This window comes from Ostrea edulis, chromosome 7 (genome assembly GCF_947568905.1).
Source record: "Ostrea edulis chromosome 7, xbOstEdul1.1, whole genome shotgun sequence".
NCBI lineage: Eukaryota > Metazoa > Mollusca > Bivalvia > Ostreida > Ostreidae > Ostrea > Ostrea edulis.
In genome coordinates, this window is record NC_079170.1 from 4327289 (window position 1) to 4340440 (window position 13152).

Genomic DNA, 13152 nt, shown 5'->3' on the forward strand with positions numbered 1-13152 from the left:
GTGTGTGTGTGTGTGTGTGTGTGTGTGTGAGAGAGAGAGAGAGAGAGAGAGAGAGAGAGAGAGAGAGAGAGAGAGATGTGCATGTTTTTTTTCACTTGACCCCTAAGGGTAGATGTCGTAAGTTTTCTCTCTGTAGCATGGCTTTCTGCATGCTGCACGATTTCCGTGGGTTTGGGCAAATGCGATTACTTTTAACTTTACTTTCGCAGTAAACGAGTGATGTAATTTACCCATCTTAAATGCAGTTATGTTTGAATTCCCCGTTTCACTACCATTTAATTTTTTCTTTACAGACGGAGCATCAATTGTTTACGGTACCAATTAAACTTTTGGCTTTGATTATTATAATTTTGATAATTATCGAGTGGGGTTGATACATGTATACTGCACCTTTGTACATCATTTTTCGCAGCTTCGGTAGTTTGTCAATTACAACACATTGAATGCCCATTCAATATTTTGAATTGATGTATATAACGTCGGCTATATGATTTGAAGTTTAAACGAAAAAAATATATAGTCTGTTAAATTTTTAACAGAAATGCTACAAAATCTCGTGCTTTACTGAAATCTACATTTCTCCCAGAAGATACTCGGTGAAGATTACCGCTATAAGGCATGAATGCCATTTCTTAAAATGTTGCTCCGCTGTATTGAGGACTTACATTATTTCCACATAGAATTCTAGTGAAATTAATCGCAAATAATAAAATCAAGATTGGTAAGAATTTTTGCCGCGTATTATACACACGCGCTACGATTCTTCCTCAATTCTCAGACTCAAAAAGGGGGTGCGTATCAAATAGCAATGCGTATTTTATTCGACAAAACACCGTATATTTCATAGTGTGTTATTTTAACTAAAACAGTAAAAAGCTACACTGCATGAAAAGCGGCGTTTAATACAATTAAATTTCATTAAATCTACACTTTACATCAACTTTCACGTTTAATTCAGATTTAATGTTGAATTATACTTGGAAGTATCACAGAAATTAAATCTCAACTTTACTTCAGATATAAAAAAAAATAAACGCCATTAAACTGCAAATATAATTAAGTTTCCGGTAAAACGAACGTCATACGACAAATTGCTTGTACACTGACAATGCAACGTTGAGATGTCCATGCTATGAACCAAACCAAACCAAAGCATAGAAAAATATTAGAGCACAAACTTTTTATCACCTCATAAAAGTTCGACAGCTGATATTATTTCGTAGATTTTCAAAAGGGGGTGCAACCCAGGTTTGAATGTCGAGTTGTTGACCATTCAGAAAGGTATGGGTGAAGAGCCCAAAATGACTTATTTTTTAATATTAAAATGATACACCAAAGAGAGAGGGGGTGCAATACGCAAGTTCCGGGTTACCCAAAAGTTATTTCCCTTTGTCGAACTCTTTCGCATTTTATGACGTATGGTGGGTACACAATGTATACATTATATCGTAGACTGGCATTGTACATAACGATTACGTACGATTAATGTAATAGAAGAGTAACTTTTGTTTATATCAATCACTGGTATACATATTCTGGCCATATCAAGCATAATTTGTTTGAATAAGATCATCAAATTGGCTATTGAATCATTATTCGTTTCCTCTTCTACATGAGTGACGCTTTTATCAAAGAAAGATGGCAATTAACAATATTTGTTAGAGCCATTTTCTTATCCAATACTCATAAACTCACTAAAGTTGCCTTTTCCCTGAGATAGGATGGTCTCAGAAACTCTGGATATCATCTTTTAAGAAATAATACAACGATAGTAATTATCAAATGTACCCACTGTCATCATATTTTACGTCATAATTTACGGAAGAGTTCGACAAAGGGAAATAACTCTTGGGGAACTCGGAACTTCCGTATTACCATGCTCCTTTTAAATCTGCCACTATTCAGCAAATGATACAAGTTTGACCTTTTATACTAAATGTTCACATCCGCTTCAGTGTGAAACCAGTCCTGCATGGTTGTCTTTTTTTTACGTCCCTCTCGAGAACTTTTTACTCATATGGAGACCACCATTGCCGATGAAACGGTGCAAAATTTAGGTATATGCTCTCAGTTTAGTTTTGAACAGGGAGGGGATCTTTTAACGTGCCACCCCTGCTGTGACACGCCCCCTGTTATGGCTGTCTTATCTGAAAGACCGCCCCATTTAGTCGCCTCTTACAGTCAAGGGGTACTGAGGACCTATAATCCAAGAAAGGAATATATTTCTTCAACCAATTGTTTTTTTTCATTCAAACAAAAGAAAAACAGGTTTTATTTTTGTTTATTGCATACGTCTCTTTTAAGCATAAATAATCAAAAATACGACCTCCCCTTCAACATTTTGGGAAAACATTTCTATATACGTCTTCATATCACCGAAATAGCCATGGTACATGTATGTCCAACAATTCAAATGTTAGGAAACACAGGTATTAAAGTACATTAAAGGTTTTCACAAACATTACATGAATACATGAAATTAGCCACATATCCTGTTCCAAGATGGCTGATGCCAACTGGCACAGGACGTGCATCCTTCCAAGATGGCTGATGCCAACTGGCACAGGACATGCATCCTTCCAAGATGGCTGATGCCAACTGGCACAGGACGTGCATCCTTCCAAGATGGCTGATGCCAACTGGCAAAGGACGTGCATCCTTCCAAGATGGCTGATGCCAACTGGCACAGGACGTGCATCCTTCCAAGATGGCTCATACCAACTGGCTAAAGACAAAAATATTCCAATTTTGCTTACGCAATATATCACATAAAACATTGTTTTGAAATACCCCAATCTATCGATACAGTAAAATACATCAACCTTGCATTTTGTTCATACATTTACCCCTTTAATAACAGGACAGATGTAAGATACATTCTTGTTAAAAAGCATACCATCAGCACATATGTATTTACAACTGATTCTCTGAACTGGAATGAAAGCAGAAGGCCCAAAAGTTTCATAAACATTCTGTCTCCACAACTCAACAGGCTTCCCACAGTGATATTTATACACATTCGGGAGTGGCACAAGCCAAAACACTTTTGCAAATAAGTGAACACGGCTTTAATTTCCAACGATAAGGTTGTGTTGAAGAAAATATTGAATCACTCCAGGATGAAGGTCTCCTGTTCCAACTTCTTCAATGATATTTCCATCGTTGGAATGCCAGTAAGCCATGACAAATGAGGAACGCTTGTGACGAGATTGAACAGAACCATAAACTTCTCCACCAAGAGATATGAAGGAACATTTTCTGAAGGACTTTGGAATGCATTCAATATGTTCATGAAGATCTGGATAAATATGTCTGTATGTTTTCTGTAACATATCAAAGTCTGCTGAACACATTACATGACATGATGTCTTCTGACATGAAAAAGCAGAACAAATTTGCCAATCCTGTCCAACAATATGGGCACTTCTTTTCGACATATACAAAATTTTCAAAATATCTGAATCAGAACGAATTCTGTCAGAACATAATTCTGTCACATTTGGAAAATGTTTCTTAAATTCATCAAAATATAAACCAGGGAATTGCAAAGAATGTACAAAAGAATCTCTTAAAAAACTTCTCATAAGCTGCATTTCTATAGATCTGCTATTGTTTGGCATACTTCCCAAATTACCATTATATCTTTCAAAACTAAAAAGCCAAAATGAGTAAATGGGACCATAATCAAGCACACACTGTGATAAATGACAATGCATATGCATATTTGGTGTTATACTTGAAACACCATAAACTCTTTCTACACCTTTACAAAACTCAATAACATATCTATCAAATCTAGCTATTTCTACATTTGAAATAAATTTAGAGGTTAGAGTTCTGCAAGCTAAAACAAAATTTCGCCATACCTCCAAATCTGTTTTAGATAAAATATCTACTAGTGCAAAAATTGAGAAAAAAATTGTCCAATTTTTCCATTGCTCAGCGGTAAATCCTCCAAACGAGGATGTAATTTTTCTAGGAATAGCCCCTATGTTGCTTGCTGCATCAACTGAATCAACTTTTTGCTGAATTAAACTTAATTGATCTAAATGCAAAACCTTTAAATGAAGCCATAATTTCATCATCTTTTTAGCAGTCCCTTGAAATAAATTATGCATTGGATCAACAATGGACATTCTTATTGGGTCAAAATAATCAATTTCACTCAATACTGAATATTTAACTCCATGAGAAGCTTCAAGTTTTTCTTTCTCTGTTTGAGTTTTGGCTTTTCTTACAACTTTCATAGATAAATTATAATCATTCAATATTCTTGCTGGCCAATTATCAACATCAAAACCTGAATAGTCTTTTTTGCCTACACCACCTGGACATTTTTTGAAACATTTTGAGCAACCTAATTTGCAGAATGACCCAAAAACCCACACAATTTACGTGTTGCTGGAATGTCACATCCAACACACATAAGCGCAACTTTAAAATTCTTTTTTACATGAGGACTCTTATATGAAGCCAACTGAAATCCCTGCGACCATGCTACTTTAAGTTCATTAACAAGAGGTGTTATGAAACTATTTACACACCTATTAGCAATAAATTCTTCAATCTAAACCGTTCACTTCTAGGTAAATTCAAAATAACTGCATACAATACACCAACAGAATATTTAACGTGCTTAAACGGCTGAAACCAATCTAAATTCAACATTAAACCATAATTATTTCGATGGCATAAAAAATTATTTTTTTCTGTACTTTGAAACTCTTTCCAGACATTCCCATCATAAATATCTGTTAGAAACCCGGGTGACTTTTTCCTTGATCGCCAATGGTCACAGAGGTCTTCAAACCTTGGCCTCTTAATCAAATCTTGCAAAGATTCACGAATAGGTTTATAACAATATGATTTAAAAGGATAAAGTTTTCTTGTACCATCTAAAAGTGTTACAGATTTCAACAATAGCTCCCCACATGGTTTTCGCCTTGCTGGTTGTGAATGGTTAGGATATTCCACAAAAGGACATTTTGCTGAAACAATTTGACCCTCTAAAGTCAATAAACATTCACTATACTTGTAAATCGAAAAGCATTTTCTACACACAACATACTTTGTGAAATTGTCTCTTTTCAAGCCTACTTTTTTCCACAACAAATAAACTGAACCTGGAAAGATGGCGGCTAAACTTGAAAATGCTATAGATTCTCTTCCTATTTGACAAAAAAAATGTATGCAAAAATGAGAGAAGGCTGTTTATAACAGAGTCTGGCAGCATGAAAATGGATTGCCAAGTACATATAAATATACATAACCACATCAAAAGTGTCCCAAGCTTCATGTTTGGGTTTGGAACAGTTCCATCATTAATTCCATTTTCTCCACAAAGCTCCTCCATCTGAAGGTCTAAATCTATATCCTCTAAACTTGTGCTATTCCAAACCTCATCTTCACTTTCAAAGTCTGTGTCACAATTTTTTTCATAATTTTTTTTTCGTAAATAGGATTGAAAAACATCATGTAATCTATGAGAAGATACATTTTCATCTGATGAACTATCAGATAATTCCTCAATGACCTCATGAGATGAAAATTCAATATTTTCAAAGACAGATCTAGATTTGGAACAAATCCATTGATTATTACAGAAGTTTCTTTCTCTGTGCTGTTGGAAATATCTAGAAGTAAATGATTGTTTACATCCTGGATATTCTTTTCTCGACATTTTTTTCCGCTGAGCTTGATGGGAAAATGAGAGTTTTTGTTTCCCCAACATGTTTAATTGCTTATCAAAATAAACTTTTCCAAAAAAATAAAATATGATTTCAATAGGAAAAAAAATTAATAAAAAAATCCAACCCAAAACAATACTAATAACTGGAGTACATGTATCAACACAGCCAATTTTTGTTTTTGTTTTGTTTCTCTTAACAAAAAACTAAAAATAAATTACGAAAAGCAAAGTGAAAGGATAGTGCTAAGAACTCAAGAATTTTGATATGTTCACTCATACATGTACCTAATGTAAAAACATTGAAAATAATATAGTCAAAATTTTAAACAAAATTTGCATTTTTTTCTACTCTTAACTAAATGAATACAATAGTTGGTAAATTTTAAGAGCTCCTCCCTTTTGTCTCTTTCATCATCCAACATCTTGCACAATTTAACTGTTTCCCTGTCTCCATTCCCAAATAACTCCTTTGCTGTCTTGTAGGTGTTTCTTTTCTCTACACAGGTGTCATCTATAAATATGCCATCCTCCCTACACTGCACATTTACTTCCCTTTCTGCCTCCTCCACTTTCCCTAATAAAGTTTCCTCCTCTTGTTCAACTTTCTCTACTGAAAAATTAAATGATGTTTAATAAATTAATATACAATTAAAATCTAACAATCATAACAATTGACAGATTAGATCTTATATGATCAAAATACCTCTATTTAGAATAAATGAAAGACCCATGAGCCAATATGTTTGGCTCACATATGCAACTCTTCTGATATGCTGACATCAATATTATCAGCACTTCACAAGAAGATATAAAAATTGTCCAGTACCCCCCCACCCCATTATATATACTTTTATACAAAATTTTAAACCCCTCCTGTTGCCCCATTCCTAGGCCTGTACAGACATTTTGTATAAAGATCTTTTTTTTTCTCTTTTGGGGGAATGTCTGGTGCAGTGGTGCTGTAGTTTTGAAAAAAATAGGTTGTTTCACCCTATCTTTAAACTTAGGTAAACTTTCTCACTAACCGATGTGAGCAGGATTCGAACCCGCGATGACCAGAGGTGAGAGCGTAATGCTCTAACCACTCAGCCACTGAGGCCCTATTAGTGAACAAAATATTGTTTAAATTAAAAAAATATCAAATAATATCTTAGATTTTTTTTAAAATTATCTCCCTCTGACAGGGCATCAGAATCCTTTTTAAAACAATTTGGATTATAACTAGCCAAACTGTTAAGTTTTAGGAAAAATGTATAAAACCTAAAAAATAATCCATGAGAACAGACAGATGAGATGCACAGATCAGAAAAGCCAAATTTCGCCTTCAACTCATTTCAGCTAATACAAAATTTGCATTAATTTCTCTATCATGAAGCTATAAAAATATTCAATTTACTTCCATAGCCTGCCTGTAAATATAAATGTAAGCTTAATTTTGGTAAAATATTGAAATTAATTTCAAATCATAAAAAACCCAGTAGTTTAATATACATTGTACATGACAAATAAGGTCAACATTAATTGATCAGGAACAAGCAATCATACATGGTATTACTTGTCCACATACTGTGATTATATGTTCATGTACACTGTACTAAGTCTAGCATCCTTTATTGCAAATTCATGTAAAATATTTACTGTTTTCTTGATTGAAATCTTTAAATGCCTCTGAACTCTCATTTAACTGCCGGAGCCTTGCCTTTTGCATTCTGTTTCTTCTTCTGTTTTCTTGCCTCTTCTTTCTCTTACTTATTAAAGAATGTCTTCCTATTTTATCTACAATAATGAAATAAAACTAGAGTACTCATATTCCCTCATAATTTTTTCCTTCAACTTGAAATCAAGGAAGCAATGTTTATGCATGCCATCTTATAAATGAAAAGTTTACAACAGCGACTGCCGACAAATTCTCAACTAATAGAAAATTCAGTCTTCGACGTTAACCAGTGGCCCGCAGTCTATGCAAAAGACATCGGACCGTCAGACCTGACCGATGTGCAGTGCCTAAGGTCCGATGCATCATTTTTTACACCGGAACAGAATGTCCGATGTCTCAGTGTCCGGTTTTGAGCTTTATTATTTTGAAGCGGAGTCATTTAAATGTTTGTTATGAGTAAAAAATATCACACAAATCCAAATACGTAAATGAATGTGATTAAACCCCATGGACCGTCTAAAGTATTATGCGGGAGGGATCCCTGGTATAGTATTACTAGTATAATAAATTAAGATTTCCTTGGTTTTACATTTTCACGTGTTTCACTTTTTTACATTAGGTTTTTCGGTCTGACAAAATTTGGTTTGGTCCGGTGTGTTCATTGATTACACAGGACCGAATGTCCTATGTGGTCCAAAAAACTTTCGCATAGACTGGGCCCGATGCCCGTAAAATCGGGATTCTAAAAATATATAACCCAGGAGTCCAGCGGGCCTGTAAATGTTTTCTTATATATGTTCTGTATATATGATAAATAAAGCGCGAGATCGACTCCAACTTGGTCACGACTAGCAGTCACATTTTGCATCGTAAAACGATCAACCATACTGCATCGGACCAAGGGTAGGCCTTGGCTAGGATTTGATTCTGGAGAAAACAAAATGTTTTGTACGTGGTATATACAAAACAAAGTAGAACATGAGCTGCTGATGTGTCTGCGAGATTAATATGTTGAAAAATAAAATAAGATAATCCTTTTAGTGTCAGTTGTTCTCTAACTATGATCATCTTGATATGTATTTTCCTACAGTTGAACATGCATGTATCTATAGTGTAGAATCAGCATGCAGCACCTGGCAAATGACAAGTGGTCAAATTAGAAAAAAACATTTGGGCCTTTAAAATATTGTTCGGGCTTGCAAAATTATTATACTGGGAAGCCCGAAGGGCCTGTGCTTCACAAAGTTTTTCGTGAAGACTAGAAATGCTTTATTAAACCTTGCAAGTTTGGCTCAGGTGAGCTAATTCTTCTTATTAAATATAATCTACAGCAATCTAGTAAAAATTGATTGTATAGTAATTAGATGAATTTCTTACCACCAGATATTCTTTTGATGTTAAATGACCAACTTCTGTACAGCAAATTTTTTAACCTGAAATATGGAACAATTGTTTTCAGCCATTAATAATATCCTCAACAAGGGATTCAGGGGGTCTAGGACCCCCCCCCCCCTTTCCAGAGCAAGAAGACCCCCTTTGTAAAACAAGAAGATATTCACATAAGATATCACTGAATGGAAAGTCTAAGGTGGACACTTATTAATTGCAGTCAGTTACGAGTATGGCAATTAGATCGACAAGAACCGTGGAAGCAAGTAGTACATGGCTAAGTATATAGAGCACCTCACTATAGATTTACAGGGCCCAGGACAAATCTCAATCTTGTCTACTACAAATTCCAACCCTTGTAGACCCCCCCCCCTTACAAATTCCTGGATCCGTCTATGCTCTAATCCACATGTTTCTCATACATGTATGCATATAAACAGCCAAAGTACACCCTAACAAATGGTCTCTGCTACCAACATCACATAATTCCTTTGGTTTATTTGTACAAAGTACACAAAATCACAATCAGGGTTAAAAATATCATAAGAAAAGGCAATCGGAAAACATATCATTTTGGATGACTATTTACACACACAAACATGTGATGTCAATTTTCCTGATGTATCTATGATATAATATCAACACATAATATTAGGAATTATCAACACTTACAAATGTTGTACATAATGAATGTACAACTGTTCTGCCACAGCTCTCTGTTTTGTCAGTAAAAAACGCCCAGTAGTTTTACCTCTTTATTCATGTAGCAGTAATTACAGTAACAAACTGAAATACATATAAACAAATTCTGCTCACACATATATCAGAATAGTTGACTTAATAAATTCAGAATTTCACATTTACTTTAGAAATTTTTTAATTCAAATAGCATAAAAATAAATAGAATGAACATACATTGCTGCCCCTTTACACCGCAAGATCGATGGAAAGCGTCCCAGACGCTGTGTTGGGAAAATGACTCCCCGAGTCTGTCCTCGGTGCACGAGAAAAAATGTCTTAATGTTCAAACCGGATGTAATCACTATTAACTAAATAAACGTTTTCCGGACGACCCAACGAATTCCGGTGGCGTCACACTCCCCGCCTGACATCTTATGATGTCACTATGATGAAGGTGTAAACAGGTGAACAACCTCTGTAATGGGTCTAACACACGTAACACAGTTACCGTTCCTAACAAGTCGGAGTTCTACTTTACGTACATGTCCATCGTTGCTAGGGAAGGTTCGAAGAACAATTGCCATTGGCCATTCGTATCTGACAGTGTTAGTATCCTTCAGTAGCACTACGTCGTTGACCTTGATGTCCTCCCTTGAACTAGTCCACTTTCGCCTTGATTGCAGACTGAACAAGTATTCCAGTTGTCATCGTTTCCAAAACTGGTTGGCAAGGACTTGAGTGTGTTTCCATGATGTTCTATACATGTCTTTCAGATCAACTGCTTCAAAAGGTCCATAATCGACTTCTGTCTTTTGTGTAAGTAGCACTGAAGGAGATAGAACTGAAGGTTCTGTTGGATCAATGGATACATTAGCCAATGGACGACTGTTGATAATAGCACATGTCTCATACATAAAAGTGTTGAGAACATCATGTGTAAGAAGCTTCTTAGACTCCATGATGATGGCATTAAGAATTCTGCGAGCTGTTCCAATGATTCTCTCCCATATCCCTCCCATATGAGATGCGTAAGGTGGGTTAAATATCCAAGTAGATCCATTTTCCACCATGAATTTCCTTACTGGTTGAGATTCTACGTTGATAGTATTGATGTTAAGTGCATCTGTACTCCCCACAAAGTTAGTTCCTCGGTCTGAATGAAATTCGGTAACTTTGCCACGAATCGCTACAAAACGTCTAAGGGAGTTAATGAAGGCACTAGAAGTCATCTCGTCCACCAGTTCTATATGCACTGCTCTACTAGCCAAACAAGTAAATAAGATTGCCCATCTCTTGGAATTTGCTACTCCTCCTCTTGTTTTCCTAGCTGATACTTCCCAGGGTCCAAAGGTATCAACTCCTACGTAGGTGAAAGGTGGTGATGGTTTACATCGAAAATCGGGTAAGTTTCCCATTTTTTGTATTTCCGGCTTCCGGCGTAGTTTTCTACAGGTAATACAAGAGTTTAGTACTGATGATACAAGTCTCTTGGCGCCCATGATCCAATAACCTGCTGACCTCACTCCGCCCTCTGTAATGTGACGTCCCTGATGTCGACATTTTTGGTGGTAATACTTTACAAGTAGACTCGCCACATGTGACTTTTTGGGAATGATAATCGGTCCATTTGATCCGGCCAATAGATCTCCCGTAAGGATTCTGCCTCCTACACGAAGTAATCCCCCATCGTCCAGATACGGGTCTAGGTTTCGTAGGGGACTACCTTTGACAACTGATTTGTGATCTTGAAGTCTCTCAATGTCTTGTCTATAAACTTCATACTGCGCACTTTTGATAACTATCATTTCCATATCTTTGTGCAGTTTTGTAGGACTTATATCTTCAAGGTTGAGTTTCCTGTGAATTGATCTGCGAATGAATGACAGTCCACGAATCAAAGACTCCCAGGATGAAAATCTTAGGAAAAAATTTGTGTTCAAACCACAAGACACATTTGTTTTAACAACAATCACAGTGTTTTTGATTTTAGAGTCATTTTTTGGATCCAGTAATGGGAATTCTGATGAATGGTCACACGAGTCGTCATTCAAAATAATTGGTCCAGATAACCATGAAGATTTTACTCATTCGTTCACTGGCATAGAGCGCGTTCCAATATCAGTTGGATTCTGGTCTGATGCGACAAAAGTCCACTGTTCAGGAGATGAATTGTTGAGTATGCGATGAACCCTGTTAGAGACGTATGTGTGAAATCGCCTAGTCTTGTTATGTAGGTACCCCAAAACAACTCGGCTGTCAGTATAGAATCGAATATCATCAATCTGTGTATCAAACTGACGTTCAACAAAGGTAGTAATTTCTGTAGCAAGAAGTGCTGCACAAAGTTCTAGCCTTGGAATTGTATGTCCATGGTGAGATGCTAATTTCGATTTCCCTGTAATGAATCCTACATGATTTTTTCCATTTCTTGTAATTTTGATGTATGTGACAGCTGATATGGCCTTTTCAGAAGCATCTGCAAAGGTATGGAGCTCAATCCTTTCTGCATTTTTAATGGATGTTGGAACATAACGTCGAGGTATTTCTACTTCAGACAAGTGATGGAGAGAACTTTGCCATGACCGCCAGCGCAAGATGATGTCCTTGGGTAGCAGCTCGTCCCATCCGAGTTCCAACTGTGTTATGTCACGGAAAATGAATCTTCCTGATAGAATGACTGGTGATAGAAAACCTATTGGATCATACAGACTATGCAAATAAGATAAAACGCCTCGTTTTGTTTCTGGTACATCTTTGAGATCCGTAGAGAAGGTAAAAGTATCTGACGATATGTTCCACTTCAAGCCCAGACTACTCTGTGATGGTATAGTATTTATATCTAATTGTACGTCACTAAGATCTCCAGCCCTGTCCCCAGGTGACAAAGCATCCACGACGATCTGACTATTGGAGGCAAACTTATGGAATCTGATTTTACCTCTCTCCCTGAGTATTTTTTGTGTTTGCAGCAAGACGTCTAGGGCTATAGGATGACAGTCCATCATCGACATAAAAGTTTCTAGTCACATAATATTTCACTTCACTGTCACATGGTTCTTCTACACATCTATGAAGACAATATGCTGCGACTGATGGTGAAGGGGAATTTCCAAAGAGGTGCACACACATTCTGTAGTTTCTTAAAGGCTTTGTTGGGTCGTTATTTCCAAACCAAATAAAGCGGACAAAGTTTCGATGTTCTTCGTCTAAGCGAAACATATGGAACATCTGTTCTATATCCCCTGTGATTGCTACACGTTCCTTGCGGAAACGTAAAAGGACACCTAGTAGATTGTTGGTAAGATCAGGTCCCTGAAGTAATGAGGAATTCAGTGATTGTCATTGGTAAGTAATGGACGAGTCGAAAACCATACGGATTTTGTTTGGTTTCTTTGGATTGAATACCGGAAAGATAGGAAGGTACCAACACTCTTCTCCCTCTGGAACTTCGGGGGCTTCCTCAGCAAATCCATGATTAAACAGGTTTTCCATAAATTTTATGGCCAAGTCCTTCTTCACAGGATCACGTTTAAACGACGCAAGCAGTGAAAAGGTTCTCTTTAGTACTTGTGCTCTGTTGTTGGGAAGCTTAGTTCTATTTGACTTCAGTGGGAGTGGAGCTGACCAATGTCCAGTGCTGTCCTTGTGACACATTTTCTCCATAATTTCTAAAAATTCTCGGTCTTCGATGGACAATCCCGGAATATCGTCATCTTTAGTTCGTTCAAAGATCGGA

General features: G+C 36.5%; 2 protein-coding genes and 1 long non-coding RNA gene across 3 annotated transcripts; all 3 read right to left on the bottom strand.

Moving 5' to 3' along the window:
• Positions 1-5196: 5196 nt before the first annotated feature.
• On the bottom strand, positions 5197-7458 carry LOC130047707 (uncharacterized). Its single transcript, XR_008796533.1, has 2 exons — positions 7328-7458; positions 5197-6299 (listed from the first exon to the last, which is right to left on the bottom strand). It is a non-coding gene; the product is annotated as an uncharacterized LOC130047707 (long non-coding RNA).
• Positions 7459-10120: 2662 nt separating this feature from the next.
• On the bottom strand, positions 10121-11221 carry LOC125651399 (uncharacterized). Its single transcript, XM_056142906.1, has one exon. It carries the CDS (start codon positions 11219-11221, stop codon positions 10121-10123), a length of 1101 nt encoding a protein of 366 aa, XP_055998881.1.
• A 279-nt stretch (positions 11222-11500) lies between these two features.
• LOC130047582 (uncharacterized) lies at positions 11501-12418 on the bottom strand. The gene has a single exon (XM_056142907.1). The coding sequence runs from the start codon at positions 12416-12418 to the stop codon at positions 11501-11503; it is 918 nt and encodes a 305-aa protein (XP_055998882.1).
• Between the last annotated feature and the right edge of the window lie 734 nt (positions 12419-13152).

Coding starts and splice junctions, on each gene's coding strand:
- LOC125651399 (XM_056142906.1), bottom strand. CDS start 11,221: ATGATAGTTATCAAAAGTGCGCAGTATGAAGTTTATAGACAAGACATT.
- LOC130047582 (XM_056142907.1), bottom strand. CDS start 12,418: ATGGACTGTCATCCTATAGCCCTAGACGTCTTGCTGCAAACACAAAAA.